Below are 18,554 nucleotides of genomic sequence, written 5' to 3' on the forward strand. Positions count from 1 at the left end.
TTCTATAAGAATCAGTTTATTTACAGATTATTTTAATCTTATTTTTGCCTTTTATTTATTTCTATACTTTGTAACAAAGACAAGATAGGTAAACTTCCGTTTCCAGGAGAGACAAGGGCAGTAATACGAATTCTCCTTTGGCTATCCTCTGGGAGAAGTTTTCTTTTTGTATTTTGTGTGTGTATGTGTGTGTATGTGCTGGTCCTGGGGCTTGAACTCAGGGCTTAGGCGCTGTGCCTTTGCTTTTTCACTCAAGGTTGGTGCTCTATCATTTGAATCACACCTCTATCTCTAGCATTATGCTAGTTAATTGGAGATAAGAGTCTTACAGATTTTACTGCCCAGACTGGCTTCAAACTGGGATCTTAATCTTTTAGCCTCTTGAGTCACTAGGCCTACAGTTATGAGCCATTGGTGCCTTGTCAAATCAGGTGATTATTTTTTAATACATTCTATTATTATAAAGATGATATGTAGAGAGGTTACTACTTTATAAGTCAGGTCAAGATCAGATTAGTAACCCTTAAAAGTAGAAAAGCCTTCATTAACATTAGCTCAAGACTACTCATTGAATAACTTTAGGATTCCCATTCATAGGATTCAGTGCAATAGCTTTCTCGAAGCTTTTTTAGGGGAAGACCCAAATCATCTCCTTTCTTACAACGGATGAAATTAAAATTGATGAAGAAGGAACTGAGAAAATTAAAATGTTCCCATATTTAAAGCCATTTAAAGCTTGAGATAGTTTTTTTAAACACTAATAGGAAATAAGAGTAAACTATTTGATTTATTTTAGTATTTTATCATCTTTAGTTGTACAAAGGGATTTCATGTTAGGTTAGGAGTACAATGAATCTTGGTATCAGTGTCATTGCTTTCATCTTTCTCACCCATCTCTTCCATCCCATGCATCCCTTCAAGTTATTTCACATGTGTATATTGAATCTACCCTTCCTCTCACCCTGTGTGTACCCCTCCTTCTCTTGACCCCCTTCCTCCACTCCAAAATGTTTTAGCTTCCTGATACTCATTTTTTTGCACTATTAAAAATTAGTTGTTCAAAGGAGTTACATCACTGGACTCATTCCCTGTATCATACTTTAGTCGATTTGTTTGTTGATGTGTTATTTATATTTATTTATATGACCTTGTACATTTCATGGATGTTTATAATTGAGATCTAATATCCACTTATGAGCGAAAATATGCACCCTTTGTCTCTCTATGGACTATATTGGAAAGATTAATCTTGTAAGGAGATAAGGATAGATTATATTCTACTATTTCTGATAATCAAAATTAGAAAAAAAGATTTTTAAATAAAATATATTTTATAAACTTCATTTTCTTGACGTATAAGCTATCAAATATAAGTTAAGATCCTTTCAAATTTAAGATGATCATAACCTAGAACTAAGGAGAATCCTACAAAATACATTCTTTGTGAACATTTTAAGTTTTCCATCTGAATATTTTTTTCCTAATATTGCCTGTAGAGTGATGTTCCAATAGATTTACTTGATGTGGACAAGAACTCTGCTGTTGTTAGTTTTAGCAGCTGTGATTCTGAGGTAAGTCAAAAACTCAAAAATTTTCTGACCTCTTTTCATTTTTAGTCTATTTTTTCTTGTTTGCTTGTTTTTTTTTTTTGCTTCTTTTTAGTGGGGTTATATTAATTATACAGGGAGAAATTTCATGGTTATATCTCCTTACATGTTCACACTGTATTTCAGTCAATTTCACCTCTCTGTCATACTTCCTGCCCCCTTTCATCTCAGTCCACTTGGCCATTTTGATTAACCCCTACAAAGGCTTCGAGGATTTGGTGTTTTTTTGTTGTTGTTGTTTTTGTACTGGTACTGGGACTTGAACTCAAGGCCTGAACATTGTCCTTAGTTTTTTTTCTTTCAGGGCTGGTGCTCTTTCACCATCTTTTTTGATAGTTAACTGGAGATAAGAGTCCCATGGACTTTTGTGCTCAGGCTGGCTTTGAACCACAGTCTTCAGATCTCAACCTCCTCAGTAGAAGGATTACAGGCATTGAGTCACCAGTACCTGGCTGGTGTTTCTTTTTCAGTTAATCCCTTCATAGCCTTTCCCTCAAAATCTGATGCTGCTGCTGTTCCCTCTCCCTATCCTCAGGGAATCCAGAAACTCAGGTGGTGTCCTTGCGTTCCAAATTCTGCCAGTTCTATTTCTGTGCCTTTATCATTTTTCTTGGCCTCCTTTCCACTTCCACTGCCTTAGTGTATTATTCATTTCTCATTTCCTCTGCCTCTAGTCTTTCCACTCACTTCACTGTGCTGTGAACTGCCTCCAGAGAGGTCTTCCATTTGACCCTTTCTTAACAACCTGCTTTTGATATTCTGATTTCACTGTGGTCTGGAAAACTTCCCATGCTTCAGCTCTTAATTCTTCTCTAATTTATTTCTCATCAGGTTGTATCTCCTCTCCCAGAGACATTATTTCAGCCAAATTGAAGTTCTTCAAGTTTTTAGAAACTATATAGGCTCTCACATACCTGCCTATGAATACAGTCTGTTCCTTTCCCTTTCCTTTTTGTAGTATTAGGGTCTTGTTGAATGGTACATTAACCTTCATTCAACATGTACAAAGTACCTGTAATGAGATCATGTCCATGTTATGGGAAATGCTTCCTATATCTCAATGCATTCTGTGGGAAATGCTTCCTGTATTTCATGTCCATGCTGTGGGAAAGGCTTCCTGTTTTGCTGTCTATCCATACTGGGGGAAGTGCTCACTGTGTCTCACCTGCTGCTGTGTCAAGTGCCCACTCTCTTACCTCCTGCTGCAGAAAGTGTCCCTTTATCAGTATTACCTCTGAAGTTAGGGAAAGGAAAACAAGTTTCAACTGCACTGGAGAAGGTAGACCAGAGCAGTACTAGAGGTAATGACTGCAGCTGACTCCTGGCAGTTGTTCTACTTTTATCAATCCTTTTTACTAACTCCTACTTCCTCTAAAAAAATAATTACTTAGTAAACTTTGCCGGGAGGGTTGTTAATAGGAATAAAGGAGAACATATTAGAAAAGCACTTAGCACAAATGGTAAATGTTCAAATAAATGGGAAATACTTTCCTTGTGGATGCTTTGTTATTAACAAATATATGATAATAATGTTTCCTCAACCTTGACTTCTTCTCAAGTTCAACGAAAATTTTCTTCTTGCCACCTACCGATGCCAGGCAAATACCACAAGGTTGGAGCTCAAGGTAAGTCTATGATTGTTTAAATTTTTGCTTTTTTTCCTTGGTATACCTTACATGTGATGGCATTTCTTCCCATTGAATTTCTCCATGCAGTACACCATTTTGAAGCAGTGACTTTAGAATGACCAGCTGAGATTTAATTTATCCCAAGCAACCATGGATCTGGTGTGTGTGTATATGTGTGTGTGTGTGTGTGTGTGTGTGTGTGTGTGTGAAGCAACCATGGATCTGGTGTGTGTGTGTGTGTGTGTGTGTGTGTGTTGTATGCGCTCTAGTACTGAAGCTTGAACTCGGGGCCCTCCACTCTTGCTTACCTTTTTCACTCAAGACTGGTGACCTACATAGTTTCACTTCTGACTTTTTTTTTTGTGATCACACATTTTTATTGTAAAGGTGATGTACAGAGAGGTTACAGTAAGGTAGCGAATACATTTCTTTTCAGTGTTACCTCCCTCCCTTATTTTCCCCACTCCCACCCCACCCTCCTCCCCAAGTTATAAAGCTCATTTCCAAAATAGTGTCTAGTGGGTATCACAGATGCACTGGTTCACCCTTTGTCTAATCATCTTTTTAACTCTCCTAAATAAATGTAAATACTCAGGCCAATACACTAAAATTATAAGCTTTTAAAATACATTGAGTTCCTATAAGCTGACTAGTAGATCTAGTCTAGTGGTCAAGTTTAAGACATAAGACAGTATGTGGCCTCAAAATGTTGTATCAATATATATAGCACTTCTGACTTTTTGTTGGTTTGTGGAGATAAGAGTCTCATGATCTTTCCTGACCAGGCTGGCTTTGAATTGTGATCTCTGATCTCAGCAACCTACATAGCTAGGATTACAGGTGTGAGCCACAGCCCCCAGCTTACTCTGCCTTTAGCACTCAAAAATTATTTATTTTACAGTTTCTTCTAACTTGATTTTTTGTAATTTTCTATTATGAAAAGTTTCAAAAATATGAGTAATTAATTCTATGTATTTATTACATGGAATTAGCAATAGCTTTAGCAATGACCAGTTTATGCCATTCTTGTTAATATTGTCATTTTGAAGCAGTACTTACAATTTCATTTGTAAATATTTCAGTATGAATGTCTACAAAATTCTTTTTTAAAACAATAATGTCACCAAGCTAAAAAATTAACTATTCCTTATTATTATCAAACATTTAACATTCAAATTCCATTGAGTTTTATGTTTATGAAGTAGTCTTGTCATGGTTTAAATGGAACCAGTTAAGTTATTGAAGTGATGTGGGTATTTCCTCCTTGTGTTTTTTCCACTGCATACATTTTACCAATTTCATTCTAATAATTTCATTTGTTCTATAAAATCTTTAATGTTTTAGCAATTTAATAACAATCATTTTTACAATTAAATATTGAACATAGTTCACAAATTCACTTTAGTTTTTACTATAGTGTGGTGTTTCATTTTTAAAAATTAATTGCTGGTTCTAGAGCTTGACTCTTGGCCTGGACACTGTCCCTGAGCTTCTTTGGCTCAAGGCTAGTGCTCTATCATTTGAGCCACAGTGCCACTTCTGGCTTTTTCTGAGTAGTTTATTAGAGATAAGAGTCTCGTGTACTTTCTTGCCTGGGCTTGCTTTTAACCTTGATCCTCAGATCTCAGCCTCCTGAGTAGCTAGGACTACAGGCATGAGCCATTGGCACCCAGCTCTTTTAATTTTGATATACCTTAATAAACCCATGATTAAGGAATACAACTTTTTCTCCTGATATTGTTCATGTTCTGAAACTCAAAATGTGTTATATCAGGAGAGATTCTGCCACACAATGGTTCTTCATATCAAGTTAGTGTGAATGTGTGATGAAGCTGTTATGTACTTTTCTTAATTATTGATATTATCATTCTGTTTGCTTTTTCAATATGAGATATAAAGTAAATTAGTAAATTTTATAATATTAAAAATTGCTTGTTAGTGAGGATGGTATGGAATAGACACCTGTAATCTCAGCTACTCAGATCTGAGGATCGCAAATTGAAGCCAGCCCATCTAGCAAAGTCCCTGAGATTATCTCCAGTTAACCACAGAAAAATTGGCAATGAAGCTGTGGTTTAAGTGAGAATGTCAGCTGTGAGTGGAAACATTCAGGCCCTGAGTTCAAGCCTCCCTACTGGTACCCACATATACACAAAAGAAACCTCAGTAGCTTGAAATTGAAAATTCAGTTTGCACTGAACATTTAAATGAGTTTATGCTGTTGTTTATTCATCCTTTCATTTTCTCTTCTGTTTCGCACCAGGTTCGCTCAATCGAAGGCCAGTATGGGACACTTCAAGCATATGTGACTCCAAGAATTCAACCCAAAACCTGTCAGGTCCGACAGTACCACATTAGACCTCTGTCCCTCCATCAGAGAACTCACTTCATCCACCACGACCGGTAAGATAAAGAAGAGAACCGTTTCCTTTCTGAGTGATTACACTATTCACATCAACTGGTTTTTTTATAAGGTCTGTAGCTATTTCTACATTGTCTGCCTGTGCTTTCTTGGAATGGCGATTGCCAAATCTCAGCCTCCTGATTTGGCATGAGCTACCAGCACCCAGCTGGGGGAAATAATTTTAATGTCTCCAGATTTGAGTTTTGTTGTTGTTTTGGTTTTTTTTTAATTTACAAATGAGTGGTCTGAATAACCTCAAAAATTTCTTGTACCTTTTTATTCCTCAATTCTGTAACCTGTATTCATTCTTTATTCTTTGTATTTTCTCACCTCTTCCAAATCATCCATTTGGCTTAAACTTACCTTATATTATTTATACATACAGGTATGTCTCATCACACTTGGCATTAATTGATTATTTACCCTTTATTCCCTTCTCTTTTTTTTTTATTTTTTTATTTTTTGGGTCCGGTCATGGGGCCTGAACTCTGGGCCTGGGCACTGTCCCTCAGCTCTTCAGTTCAAGGCTAGCACTCTACCACTTGAGCTCCAGCACCACTTCCGGCTTTTTTCTTTTTGCTTATGTGGAACTGAGGAATCGAACCCAGGGCCTCATGCATGCAAGGCAAGTGCTTACCACTGAGCCACCTTCCCAGCCCCCCTTTTATTCCTTCTTACTTGATTATTTGCTTTTTTTTTTGGTCGTGGGGCCTGAACTCTGGGCATGGACATGGTGCTATCCCTCAGCTCTTCAGCTCAAGGCTAGTGCCCAACCACTTGGACCACAGCACAACTTCTGGCTTTTTTCTGCTTATATGGTACTGAGGAATCAAACCCAGGGCCTCATGCATGCAAGGCAAGCACTTTACCACTGAGCCAACTTCCCAGCCTGATTATGTGCTTTTGTAAGGTAGATTTATCCCAAATCCCTGTAACATAGAAGGTATTATGCTCTAGCCTGTCCAGTGGCACACAACTGATATTGTACAGCAAGGTTTCAAATCCCTTTCTACCTTCTTCAAAGGATTCTTTGCCTTCATGTTATGTTGCCTCTTTCCATGAGGAGATTCGTGTATGCATGTAGTCTATATAGTAGAAAGAGTAGAAATACTCCATGAACTTAAAAAAATAAGATTTATTTGGACATGATGGCATATTCCTGCAATCCCAAAAATGAAATCAACTTTGAATAAATCAAATTTGACTTGTAAAGCATGTTATAATGAAAAAAATAGCTTATTTTATCACTTAAATGAGTGGTAAAATACCTAGCACAGGTGTGGGTGTACATAAGCATTATATTTTTTCAAAAATTAAAAGTATTAGCTGGGGGCTATGAATGTGGCTTAGTGATAGAGTGCTTACCTAGCATGCATGGAGCCCTGTGTTCGATTCCTTAGTACCACATATACAGAAAAAGCTGGAAGTGATGCTGTGGCTTGAGTGGTAGAATGCTAGCCTTGAACAAAAATGTAAAAATGTAATCTGGGCGCTGGTGGCTCATGCCTATCAGCTAGTCAGGAGACTGAGATCTGAGGAATGAGGTTCAAAGACAGCGTAGGCAGGAAAGTCTATGAGACTATCATCTCTAACTACCAAAATGCCTGAAGTGGAGCTGTGGCCCAAGTGGCACAGTGCCAGCCTTATGTAGAACAAGCTAAAGGACAGCCTCCACAAGTCCTGAGTTCAAGCCCCAGTACCATAACAAAATTAAATAAATAAATAAACACATCGAATTAATAATGTTCACTAGTAGAATTAATTCAAGAAAACTTGCCTTTTAAATATTTGTGTTGTTTGCATGGTGAAATTCTGCCTGTGAAAATATACCGGTATCACATACTCACAGGTCCTATATGCTATACTGTCTATTACAGACCCATGAACACCCTGACTCTGACAGGCCAGTTCAGTTTTGCTGAAATCCATTCCTGGGTGGTGTTTTGCCTGCCTGATGTTCCTGAGAAACCTCCTGCAGGAGAGAGTGTCACATTTTGCTTTCAGAACACCTTTCTTGATACACAACTGGAAAGTGTCTACAGGTAAATCTGACTTATTTTCTCCATAGGGAGACAGAATGTCTTGAAGCATTTGCTTTAAGAGAGTAATTATTTCCAAATAATATGACTAAAATCCTATACTATCAAAGAGTTTATTAAAAACCAATACAACTAAAGTTTCCAGAACTGATAAGTAAATAGGGATATTCACAGATGAATACTTTTCCTGTATACTCAACAATGATAGCCACTAGTTAGAAAATAGTTTTTAAAGACCCTTTCAAGCCTGGGAAGGTGGCTCAGTGGTAGAGCGCTTGCCTCACATGCATGAGGCCTTGGGTTCGATTCCTCAGCACTACATAAACAGAAAAAGCTGAAAGTGGCTTTGTGGCTCAAGTGATAGAGCACTAGCCTTGAGCTGAAGAGCTGAGGGACAGTGCCCAGGCTCAGAATTCAAGCCCCACAACTAACAAAAAGGAAAAAAAAATACCCTTTTATTACAATAATAACAGTAACAAAATGTTCTCATGAAATCTGGGCAATATTCTTAGAAATATTTGAGCTTCATGAAAAAAAACTGTATTCTATTGCTGTAAAAGATGAGTAAATGGAGACCATCCTTTCCAAATTGATGTGGATATTTTTTCTAACTCACAACTTCAGGTAGTGTTGCTTAGTGGTAGAGTGCTTTGTCTAGCATGTGTGAGTCCCTGATTTCAATCCCCAGGCAAGCAAAAGAAAGGTGAGGGGGAAAACATGAAAGAGAGTGGGGGCTGGGCAGAGGGGAGGGAGGGAGGGAGGGAAGGAAGAAGGAAAGAAGGAAGGAAAAAAAAAGAAAATGCTTACATCTTCAGGGCTGGCTGTTGTACCTGTAGTTTTAGCTAGGATAGGATCTGAAGCTTGCAAGTCCATTCAAACAAATCTGACAGATTGAGACTTTCTTTTATTAAGTTGTACAAAGGAGTTATAATTCCTTAAGTCAGGTTATGAGTACATTGAATCTTGATCATGTCACCCTTTCCTTCATTTTCTGTCATTTTCTTCCTTACATCCCTACCCTCGAGTTACATAGTGTACATTGAATATAATGACTGCATTTGCTCACCCTTGTCCTTCCACTTCTGTGCCCCCTTCATTTGTCCACCCCCTCCAAAACATGTTTCTACTTCCTGGTATTTATTTTGGCAAAAAGTTCATTAGTTTTTCAGAAGAGTTACACCACTAGACTCTGCTCCCGAGTATACCATTCTTTAGTCAGTTTATTATGCATTATATGCATAACATATATAAATTAACATCCACATTTGAGAGGAAACCTTAACATAATTTTTCTCGGTCCATCCATTTCACTAAAAATGATACATTTTTAATGGGTGAGTAAAATTCGACTGTGTTTATATACCACATTTTTTTTGGATCCACTCATTTGTTTAGGGCATCTGTGCTGGATCCACACCTTGGCTATGGTGACTGGTGCGGCAGTGCACATGGATGTCCAAGTGCTTTTACTGTATCCTGACTTGTAATGCTCTGGGTAGATGCCCAAGAGTGTATGGCTGGATCATAGGGTACTTCTATGTTTTGTTTTTTGAGGAATCTCCAAACTGCCTTCCAGAGTGGCTGCACTAGGTTACATCCACCCACAGTGTAATGGATAGGGTTCCTTTTCCCCAACATCCATGCCATCATTGAATTCTCAATGATGGCCAGGCCTGCTGGGGTGAGGTGCAATCTCAATTTTGTTTGGATTTGCATTTCCTTTATGACCAAGGATGTTCAGCATTTCCTCATGTGTTTTTTGGCCATGTTTACTTTTTCTTCTAAGCAGTCTCTATTTAACTCCTTTGCCCATTTATTAATTGGGCTTTTTATTTGAAGGGGATTTAGTTTCTTGAGCTTCTTGTATATACTGGATATTAGGCCCTTGTTGGGTAAATAGCTGGTAGAGACTGCCCCGTTTGTAGGCTAGGGGGTTTTGTTTGTTTGTTTGTTTGTTTTTAGCTTAGTAACTATGTCCTTCGCTGTGCAGAACCTTCTTAGTTTGATGCAATCTCATTTGTCAAGTCTTCTCCTATTTGCTCATCCCCTAGAACTCTACTAAAAAGTCATTCCTGCTTTATGCCAGTAAGTTTAGTTTTTGTTTTTTGGTTAGTTGTGGGGCTTGAACTCAGGGCCTGGCACTGTTGCTGAGCATTTTTGCTCAAAGCTGGTGCTCTATTACTTTGAGCCATAGCTCCACTTCCAGCTTCTTTTTTTTTTTTTTTTTGGTCGTGGGGCTTAAACTCGGCCTGGGCACTGGGCACTGTCCCTGAGCTGTTCAGTTCAAAGCTGGGGCTCTACCACTTGAGCCATATCTTCATGTCTGGCTTTTAGCTGGTTGGGGGTAAGAGTCTCCGTCTAAACCTCTTAAACAAATGGTGTTGGGGAAACTGGCCATTCGTAAGTACAAGACTGAAAGAGGACCCATCTGTCAATTACATCAAATGGATCAAAGATTTCAATGTCAGACCTGAAACCTTGAAACTACTACAGGAAGGAGTAAGAACATTAGAACTTAATAGCATCTAGGCACTGGTGGCTCACGCCTATAATCCTAGCTAAGAGGCCTGGGAATGTGGCTTAGTGGTAGAGTGCTTGCCTACCATGCATGAAGCCCCTAGGTTCAATTCCTCAGTATCACATAAACAGAAAAGGCCAGAAGTGGTGCTGTGGCTCAAGTGGTAGAGTGCTCGCCTTAAGCAAAAGAAGCTCAGGGACAGCACCCAGGCCCTGAGTTCAAGCCCATGACTAGAAAGAAAAAAAAAGAAAAGCTAAGGACTGGGAATGTTGTTTGCCTAGCATGCACATATGAAGCTCAATACCACATAAACAGAAAAAGCTGGAAGTGGCACTGTAGCTTAAGTGGTAGAGTGCTATCCTTTAGCAAAAGAAGCTCAGGGACAGTGCCCAGGCCCTGAATTCAAGCCCAAGACTGGCAAAAAAAAAGAGCTAAGCAAGAGCCTGAGGCCCTGAGCTCAGGCCTCAGTACAGGCATACACAAAACAGCTTTGGGGGGCTTATACCAGACCTTCCCAAGCTGTCCTGTTATACTTCATTTTATTCTTCTTAAGCTCCTACTTCTACTCCTGCCCCTTCCTTGTCACTTCTCCTTTCCCATAATTCCTCAGCTCCTAGCTATGAGTGAGCATATAAGATTCCCAGGTACTGGAGATGGACACCAGGGCCTCCTACACATAAGGCATGGGCCTAGCAGAGGCTGAGCTTGGCCCTTTCCTTTCTGACCTGTTGGAATGTACAGTGGCCATTTGTTCTTTGAACTTGACTTTTCCTGTTCTTCAAGGTCTTTGCCTTCTCATTCTTGACTCTGTCTCTAAGGGGTATTTGGTAGGTTTTGCTTTGTTTTTATTCTGTGGAAGGGGAAAATTTATCTTCTCTGCTTTTGGATTCCTTCCTTACAGAGGATTAAGATAATCTACTTGCCCTTCTATCCTACCCCAACTATGCTAAGCTCTGCAAACAGTATGAACATACTTTGCCACACAATTTAGCCTTTGGAGGCCGAGAATTTGTCAGAAATCAAACTGGTTTTTAGCATCAGGTCTAGATGTGTTTTACTTTCTGTTCCAAAAGCTTGTGTGTGTCTAGGCCCATGATAATTACTCTTGAAAACATGAATCTATACGTTAGCAGACAGTTAACATGTCCCTAGATTATTATATGTATATTTATTTTTTTATTTTTTATTTTTTTGGGTCCGGTCATGGGACCTGAACTCTGGGCCTGGGCACTGTCCCTCAGCTCTTCAGCTCAAGGCTAGCACTCTACCACTTGAGCCACAGGGCCACTTCTGGCTTTTTTTTTTCTTTTTGCTTATGTGGTGCTGAGGAATTGAACCCAGGGCCTCAGGCATGCAAGGCAAGCGCTCTACCACTGAGCCACCTTCCCAGCCCTATATGTATATTTATAATAGGATACTATTGCCCTTTACCATTTTGTGTGTTTCATATTCTTCTCAACAGTCAAATCCCTTTGTAAGTATACAAGAAAACACATTCAGGCTCACATGTACATGCATACAAGCATATTCACCAAAGTTAGTATATGCAGGGGAGGATGCCAGGGATGGACAGTGAACTTGCAGTGTGGTACTAGAGGGAGGGGAGGGCTGAAAGGAAGGAGTAGATGAATAGAGAGAGGAAGTGGGGGAGAATGCAGTCATCATACTCAATGTCTGTCCTATGAAACCAGGACAATGAAATCTCAACACTAAGTACTTGTCATAAACTACGTTTTCCTGGAGAACTTCCTTCTACAGCTTTTCTTTTAATTTTATAGAAAAGGACAAGGAATTTTTAAATCTGACAACATTTCTACAATATCCATCCTAAAAGATGTGCTTTCAAAAGAAGCTACAAAAAGGAAAATTAACCTCAACATATCATACGGTAAAACAGAAGAACAAGTCAGTCCTTCTGATTTCGTGTAATAATAATGTTTCTGATGAGTGACATCTCTTTGTGCCTGGCCAACTTCTAGAGATAAATGAAGTCTCCGTCAAACATACTTTAAAGCTTATCCACCCAAAGCTGGAGTACCAGTTGCTTTTGGCTAAGAAAGTGCAGTTAATTGATGCTTTAAAAGTAAGTATGTGGGTTCTGAACTCATGATAGTTATTTAAGTAAGTCATATGAGACTTTTAATATTGTAATGTTTAATATTATAGTAGATTAATTTTGATGACTAAAGTTTTTTGTTGTTTCCTTTGACATAAGGAACTGCAGGTTCATGAGGGAAACACAAACTTTCTGATTCCGGAATACCGATGTATTCTAGAAGATGCGGATCACCTACAAGAAGAGTACAAAAAACAGCCCGCGCACCTTGAAAGACTCTATGGTTTGTGAACTGTTCAGTACTTGGCTGTATTTCTTTCTTTCTAGCTGTCTGTTTGTCAAGGATTGTGAAAGGAGCTGGGCAGACAGACAAGATAAAAATGAATGAGTGAAAAGCAACCTACTATACAGAATATTTCTGTACTTGGCCAAGCTAGTTTTAAATTTTAATTCTAAAAAAGATTGAAAAATGGCCAGGTGCTGGTTGCTCACACCTATAATCCTAGTTACTCAGGAGGCTGAGAGAAATCTGAGGATTGCAGTTCAGAGCCAGCCCAGGTGAAACACACACACACACACGCACGCACGCGTGCACGGAAGAAAAGTAGGGCTCAATTGATAGAGCTCTGAGCAAAAAAGAGATCAGGGACAGCATCCAGGCTCTGAGGTCAAGCCTCAGAACTGGCACCAAAGTAACTGAATAAAGATATGAAAATGAAAGCCGGGTACTAGTGGCTCACAGCTATTATCCTTGCTCAGTTGGGAGGCCAGCCATGGCACAAAGGCTGTATAGACTGCTTCACAACTCATAGCTGCATGCAGTGGTGTGACACTGTCACCCTTACTTCATGGGAGGCTCAGATTGGGAGGATCAAGGTTTAGATAGCATCAGGAAGGCATAGTCAGGGGCCTCATAGTTAAGAACACAAGTAGGTAGATTGAGAACCTAACAACAACAGCCCTCATAAAAAGGCCTTGCTGGGTGCCAGTGGCTCACCCCTGTAATCCTAGCTACTCAGGAGGCTGAGATCTGAGGATCTTGGTTCAAAGCCAGCCAGGGCAGGAAGGTCCAGTTAACTACCAGAAAACTCAAGTAGTAGATTACTAGCTTTGAGCTGAAGAGCTGAGGGACAGCGTCAGGCCCAGAGTTCAAGCCCCACGACCCACCGAAAAAAAAAAAAAAAAAGGCCTGGAGGTGTAGCTCAGTAGTAGAGTGCCTGAAGAGAAAGCAGCTTGAGGCTTTTCCTCTAAAACCTCAGTAGAGGGGCAGGGGAGGGAACTAATATTTTTTAAACAAAATTTAATAAATAAAGGCTATTTATATGCTGTGCCAGTTTTGCATTTGTGGTAAGAAGTTGGGTGTTTAACAAATTACTCTGGAAAAAAGTGAAAAAGGGAGGGGAGATAAGGAAGGCAGGGAGGAAAGAAGGGCCAGCCCCAGAAATGTAAGCCCTGTTATGCGTGACACAGCATTGATACCAGCTCCATAATCCAGTGATTATTTAACCTGAAAGATAGATGATTATTTAACCTGAAAGATAGGTGTTAGTACATGCGCATGTGCATGTGTGCATGCGCACACCTGTGGGTACCATAGCTCCACTTCCAGCTTTTTATGACTAACTGGAATTAAGAGTCTCATGGACTTTCCTGTCTGGGCTGGCTTTGAACCTTGATCTTCAAATCTCAGCCTCCTGCGTAGCTAGGATGCCAGCTATGAGCCACTGATACTTGGCTTTTTTCTTTTCTCCTTAACTTGCTGTTTAGGCTAAAGACTTCGCTGTTACATACCTAGTCAGTGACAAAACCAGCAGTAGAATTTCTCACCTATATGTGTGCATTCTGCCCTCTGATGACATTTTCCAATCACCAGATGATCATTTGCCAGCTGTCAACATTAATCCTTAACTACCTAAGGAGTGTCTTCTTATATACCCAGACTTACTTTCTCACAAACTGTATCAGTAACATTGAATGGCTTAATATTCACTATAAGAACAAGCTTTGTTTTATTGTTACAGTAAGTTTGATGGAACTAATCTTCCATCTATTAGTGATTCTAAAATCCAAAGAACTTTGAAAAATCAAAGTTTTTGTTGTTGTTGTTTTTAGTGTGTGTGTGTGTGTGTGTGTGTGTGTGTGTGTGTGTGTGTGTGTGTGCTGGTACTAGGGCTTGAACTCAGGGCCTTGAGCTCTAGCATAGCTGTTTTGCTCAAGGATGTAGTTCTGCCACTAAAGCTATACCTGCACTTCCGGCCTTTTTGCTGATTAGTTGATGATGAGTATCATGGATTTTACTGTCTGAGTTGGCTTTGAACCTTGATCCTCAGATTACAACCTCCTTAGTGGCTAGGAGAACAGTCAGGCATGAGCCACCAGCACAAGGCGTAAAAGCCCAAGTTTTTGCTTTTGTTTTTCCATAAATCATTTGGCAACAAAATCCAGCTTACATAACATGTGGATCTTTATTTTAGATTCCACTTAGTGCAAATATTCATCCACATATTTTATTGTGAACTGCTAGTATTTGTACTCTACTCCTCAATACAAATACATTGGTATATTACTTTTATTCTCTTTCTAAACTGTGGAAATTATTGGAATAGACCTTTTACATCAGAGTTTTAGATAAAGGCTCAGCAGTTTGAATGACTACCATTTTATGTCTGGAACACACAAAAGTGTGCTCTTTCAGCCCAGGACTTTTGGCTTTCAAGTCACAATAATAATTCAGAATAACCAGTGTGAATTAATGGCTTGTAACCAGTTGTTATCTGAATTAATGGCTTATATCCAGTCATTAGTTAAATATTATCTTGAAACTTGCCTTAAAATCCCTTACAGATATTTCTAAAGCATAGATGCTTTTAGGTTTGTGTATCTTTAAGGAATTTCAGACTGATTGTCAAGGATTCTGATTTCAGAATTGATTGTCAAGGAATTACTTGCACTAAGTAGTATGTCATTAAAGGAATTAATGAAAAGAACTAATGTTTTTTTCTTTATAGGTATGATCACTGATCTTTTCATAGACAAATTTAAGTTCAAAGGAACTAATGTGAAAAGCAAAGTACCTCTTCTGCTGGAAATTCTTGATAGTTACGATCAGAATGCACTGGTTTCTTTCTTTGACTCAGCTTAAAAGATGCATAAGGTAAGGTCCCATAGTGTGATCAGTTCAACAAGAAGATGTTTAGGATCTGCAGAATTACAAGGTAACTTTTAATGTGCAAAAATACTTATTGCTGGGCTGGGAAGGTGGCTCAGTGGTAGAGCGCTTACCTTGCATCCACGAAGCCCTGGGTTTGATTCCTCAGCACCACATAAGCAGAAAAAGCTGGAAGTGGTGCTGTGGCTCAAGTGGTAGAGTGCTACTCTTGAGCTGAAGAGCTAAGGGACAGTGCCCAGGCTCAGAGTTCAGGCCCCACAACCGACCAAAAAAAAATTTTTTTTTAAATACTTGATGTGGATCCTGGTAGTATACATCTATAATCTTAGCAGTTGGAAAGCTTGAATTACCTAGCCAGTTTGAGGCCAACCTAAAACATAGTGAGACCCTGTCACAAAAATAAAATTTTTTAAAGTTGAGGTATAAGGTCTTTAAAGCTGTCCCCCCCCTCTTTTTTGGTAGTACTAGGGTTTGAACTAGGGTACTCTACCACTTGAGCCATACCTCTACTTCTCGGATTCTATTTCTTTTGACAGATATGACTTTAAAGAGAACCTTAATTTTTGAAATGAATGGAATGATTATAAGAGGTATTGTGGCAAATGGATACTTTAATTTGCGCATAGATAATATTTAGAAAATAGGAATTATACATCCAGTTTTCATAAGATATACATCAATGTGTAAACTGCAGATTTAAAATAAAATTTGGGGGATATTTCTGGGGAGAATTGAACTCAGAGCCTCCTGTTCTTCCTCATCTTTCTTTCTGGCTGGTATTCTGCCTCTTGAACCCTGTTTTTCAGTAGTTATCTGGAGATGGTGTCTTGAAGACTTTTCTGCCCAGGCTGGATTCAAACTGGGATCCTTTGATCTCAGCCCCCTGAGTGTCTAGGATTCACACATGATCTCCAGTACCCAGTTTTTAAAATGTTTTTCAGTTTACAGATTACCTTATTTAATCTTCACAACTGTTCTGTAAGTTTGTCTAATTATGTAAGAAAAGTGATTCTCAGTGAAGTTAATGTGATTAAGAAGACATGCTACACTAATATTTTAGAAAGCTGGAACCAGAGACCAGTGTTAGTATCCTGAATTCTTATGTCATCAACCCCTGGAAATAATCTTGCAATTTTTCCCCCCTAGGAGTTGGAATTTGTCTGCTTAGTGACATTTTGTGACTCTACTGAAGTTTGTGAAATGCTTGACCCAGCTTTAGTGCTATGTCACGTAGCCAAAGAACTTTCTCTGACAGCATGGATTATACAAGTGACTATGCTGGCTCCTGAGATTTTTCTTCATATAAGTATCTACTGGCTTCCTTGTCATTACATAAGAAAGACAATCAGACTTTGGAGCTATAGAAGTTGTATTCATCAATTTCTTATTTATTCATTTTCGGGGGAATTAGGCTTTTAATGGCTTAAGGATAACGGAAAATATGCTATTTCTATTCAAGAAAAGTAGACTCATTCCTTTTTCAGAGACCAATGATTCTTAATTATATGTTATATTTTTGTATGTATGTTAATATTAATGTAATTGAATGTTAAATTAAAAAAATTAAAGGCACATATAGTTGACTTTTATTTTGATATGGTCATATTTATTTGCAACGGAGTTTCTGGCGATTGAGTCTAAGGCCTTTGTCACAAAAGCACGAAGCCTTGTTTTCATTATATTAACCACCATTCTTTCCTAGATTCAGTGTGTACTTGTGTGTGTACTGGTCCAAGGGTGCTGCTGTCTCTTGGCTTTTTTATCCAAGGCTGGAGTTCTACCAGTTGAGCCACAGATCCACTTCTGGCTTTACTTGGTGGTTAATTGGAGATAAGAGTCTCTTGGACTCTCCTGCTCAGACTGGCTTTGAACTGGGATCATCAGATCTCAGCCACCCGAGTAGCTAGGACTACAGGTGTAAGCCACCAACACCTGGCTTTCACTGTGTACCTTTTGTTAGCTGCCACAGCTAAGAGAAAAAGAGAAAAGTAATGACTGTTTAACTTAATGTAGACTATATTGTTTTTGATGATCCTGGGATTTAAACTCAGACCCTTGTGCCAGTTGCTTTATTACTAGACCCATGTCTAGTGATACATTGTTATATATTAATAGTAGTTTAAGGTGGCATCTTAAATTGTTATCTTCATTAGAAAAAGAGAAAAGGCATAACCCTGTAATGTAGCTCGGTGCTAGTGTGTTTAGTATGTGCTAAACTAACACCATACACACAAAAAAGCCTAAGACACACATTGTCTTCTAAGTAAACAGTTGCTACTTGCGAATGTGAGCAGCGTATCAAATCAGTTATGTACATTATTCCCAGCAACCACCTGATTAACAGACCAGATAACTAACTGAGAATTGGGTGGGCACCAGTGGCTCACGCCCGATATCCTAGCTATAGAGGAAAATACACACACACGCTGGGGATTGAGTCCAAGGCCTTTGCAGCTCGAAGGGTTGCAGTTCGAAGCCAACCGGGGCCGAAAAATCCATGAGACCATCCCCAATTAACCACCAAACAGTCGAAAGTGGAGCTGTGGCTCTGCGGCGGAGCACCACTCTTGAGCACAGCAGCTGAGGGACAGCGCCCAGCCCGGCACGCGCGCGCACAGCCACAGCGCTGCGAGCAGTCATCTGGCCAGGAGTTCATGGCACTCCGGAGAGCAAGCCAGTCCACCGGCGGGCTGTCCAGGAGTTCCTCCAGCTCTCCGAGGCGGACGCACAGAGAATGAAATGGGTCAGACCAGGCCGAGTCACTGCCTGCCACCCTGGCAGCGATCGCCATTGGCTCAATTTAAAAATCGCGAGAAGTCGGCGCCCGCGTCTCCCCGCCCTTTCCCTCCCGTCTGGCTCGGGTCCGTCCCGCCCCCTCGCGGCCTCCCAGGCCCGCCGTCCCGTCGCCCCGATGACGCCACGGACCCGGGCCGCTGTCATTGGTCCATTTCAATAGTCGCGGGATACTTGAACTGCTCGAACAGCCGCCGCTCCGGCGGGCTGCTAGCTGCATCGCGGGGCGTGTCTGCGTCTCCGCGCCCCGCAGCGTCTGCCCGCACGTTTCACGGCCTCCGCGGTCCCGCACGGGCCCCAGCCGGGCGAGCACACGGGCGGCAGGCTGGCTGGGCCTGCG

The 18,554-nt window shown here is 40.0% G+C and overlaps 2 protein-coding genes across 3 annotated transcripts in view; both read left to right on the forward strand.

Annotated features, from left to right (window-relative positions):
* Positions 1 to 16,988, forward strand: part of Bbs7 (Bardet-Biedl syndrome 7) — a 32,184-nt gene extending 15,196 nt beyond the window's left edge. Inside the window, exons 12-20 of one of the 2 annotated variants that reach the window (XM_013022100.1) lie at positions 1,497 to 1,571; positions 3,167 to 3,232; positions 5,499 to 5,638; positions 7,517 to 7,681; positions 11,975 to 12,084; positions 12,176 to 12,279; positions 12,412 to 12,535; positions 15,261 to 15,406; positions 16,568 to 16,988. In XM_013022100.1, the coding sequence (XP_012877554.1) occupies positions 1,497 to 1,571; positions 3,167 to 3,232; positions 5,499 to 5,638; positions 7,517 to 7,681; positions 11,975 to 12,084; positions 12,176 to 12,279; positions 12,412 to 12,535; positions 15,261 to 15,394 (918 nt within the window). In that variant the 3' untranslated portion in view covers positions 15,395 to 15,406; positions 16,568 to 16,988. The remainder of the gene's footprint in view (positions 1 to 1,496; positions 1,572 to 3,166; positions 3,233 to 5,498; positions 5,639 to 7,516; positions 7,682 to 11,974; positions 12,085 to 12,175; positions 12,280 to 12,411; positions 12,536 to 15,260; positions 15,407 to 16,567) is intronic. The other variant, XM_013022101.1, reaches the window with a different exon arrangement.
* The window catches only part of Ccna2 (cyclin A2), a 10,364-nt gene continuing 7,207 nt past the window's right edge, over positions 15,398 to 18,554 (forward strand). The window contains exon 1 of the mRNA XM_013022114.1: positions 15,398 to 15,406. Within this exon, the coding sequence (XP_012877568.1) occupies positions 15,398 to 15,406 (9 nt within the window). The remainder of the gene's footprint in view (positions 15,407 to 18,554) is intronic.

The sequence above is a fragment of the Dipodomys ordii genome, unplaced genomic scaffold (assembly GCF_000151885.1).
Source record: "Dipodomys ordii isolate 6190 unplaced genomic scaffold, Dord_2.0 Scaffold60, whole genome shotgun sequence".
In the NCBI taxonomy this organism is placed as follows: domain Eukaryota; kingdom Metazoa; phylum Chordata; class Mammalia; order Rodentia; family Heteromyidae; genus Dipodomys; species Dipodomys ordii.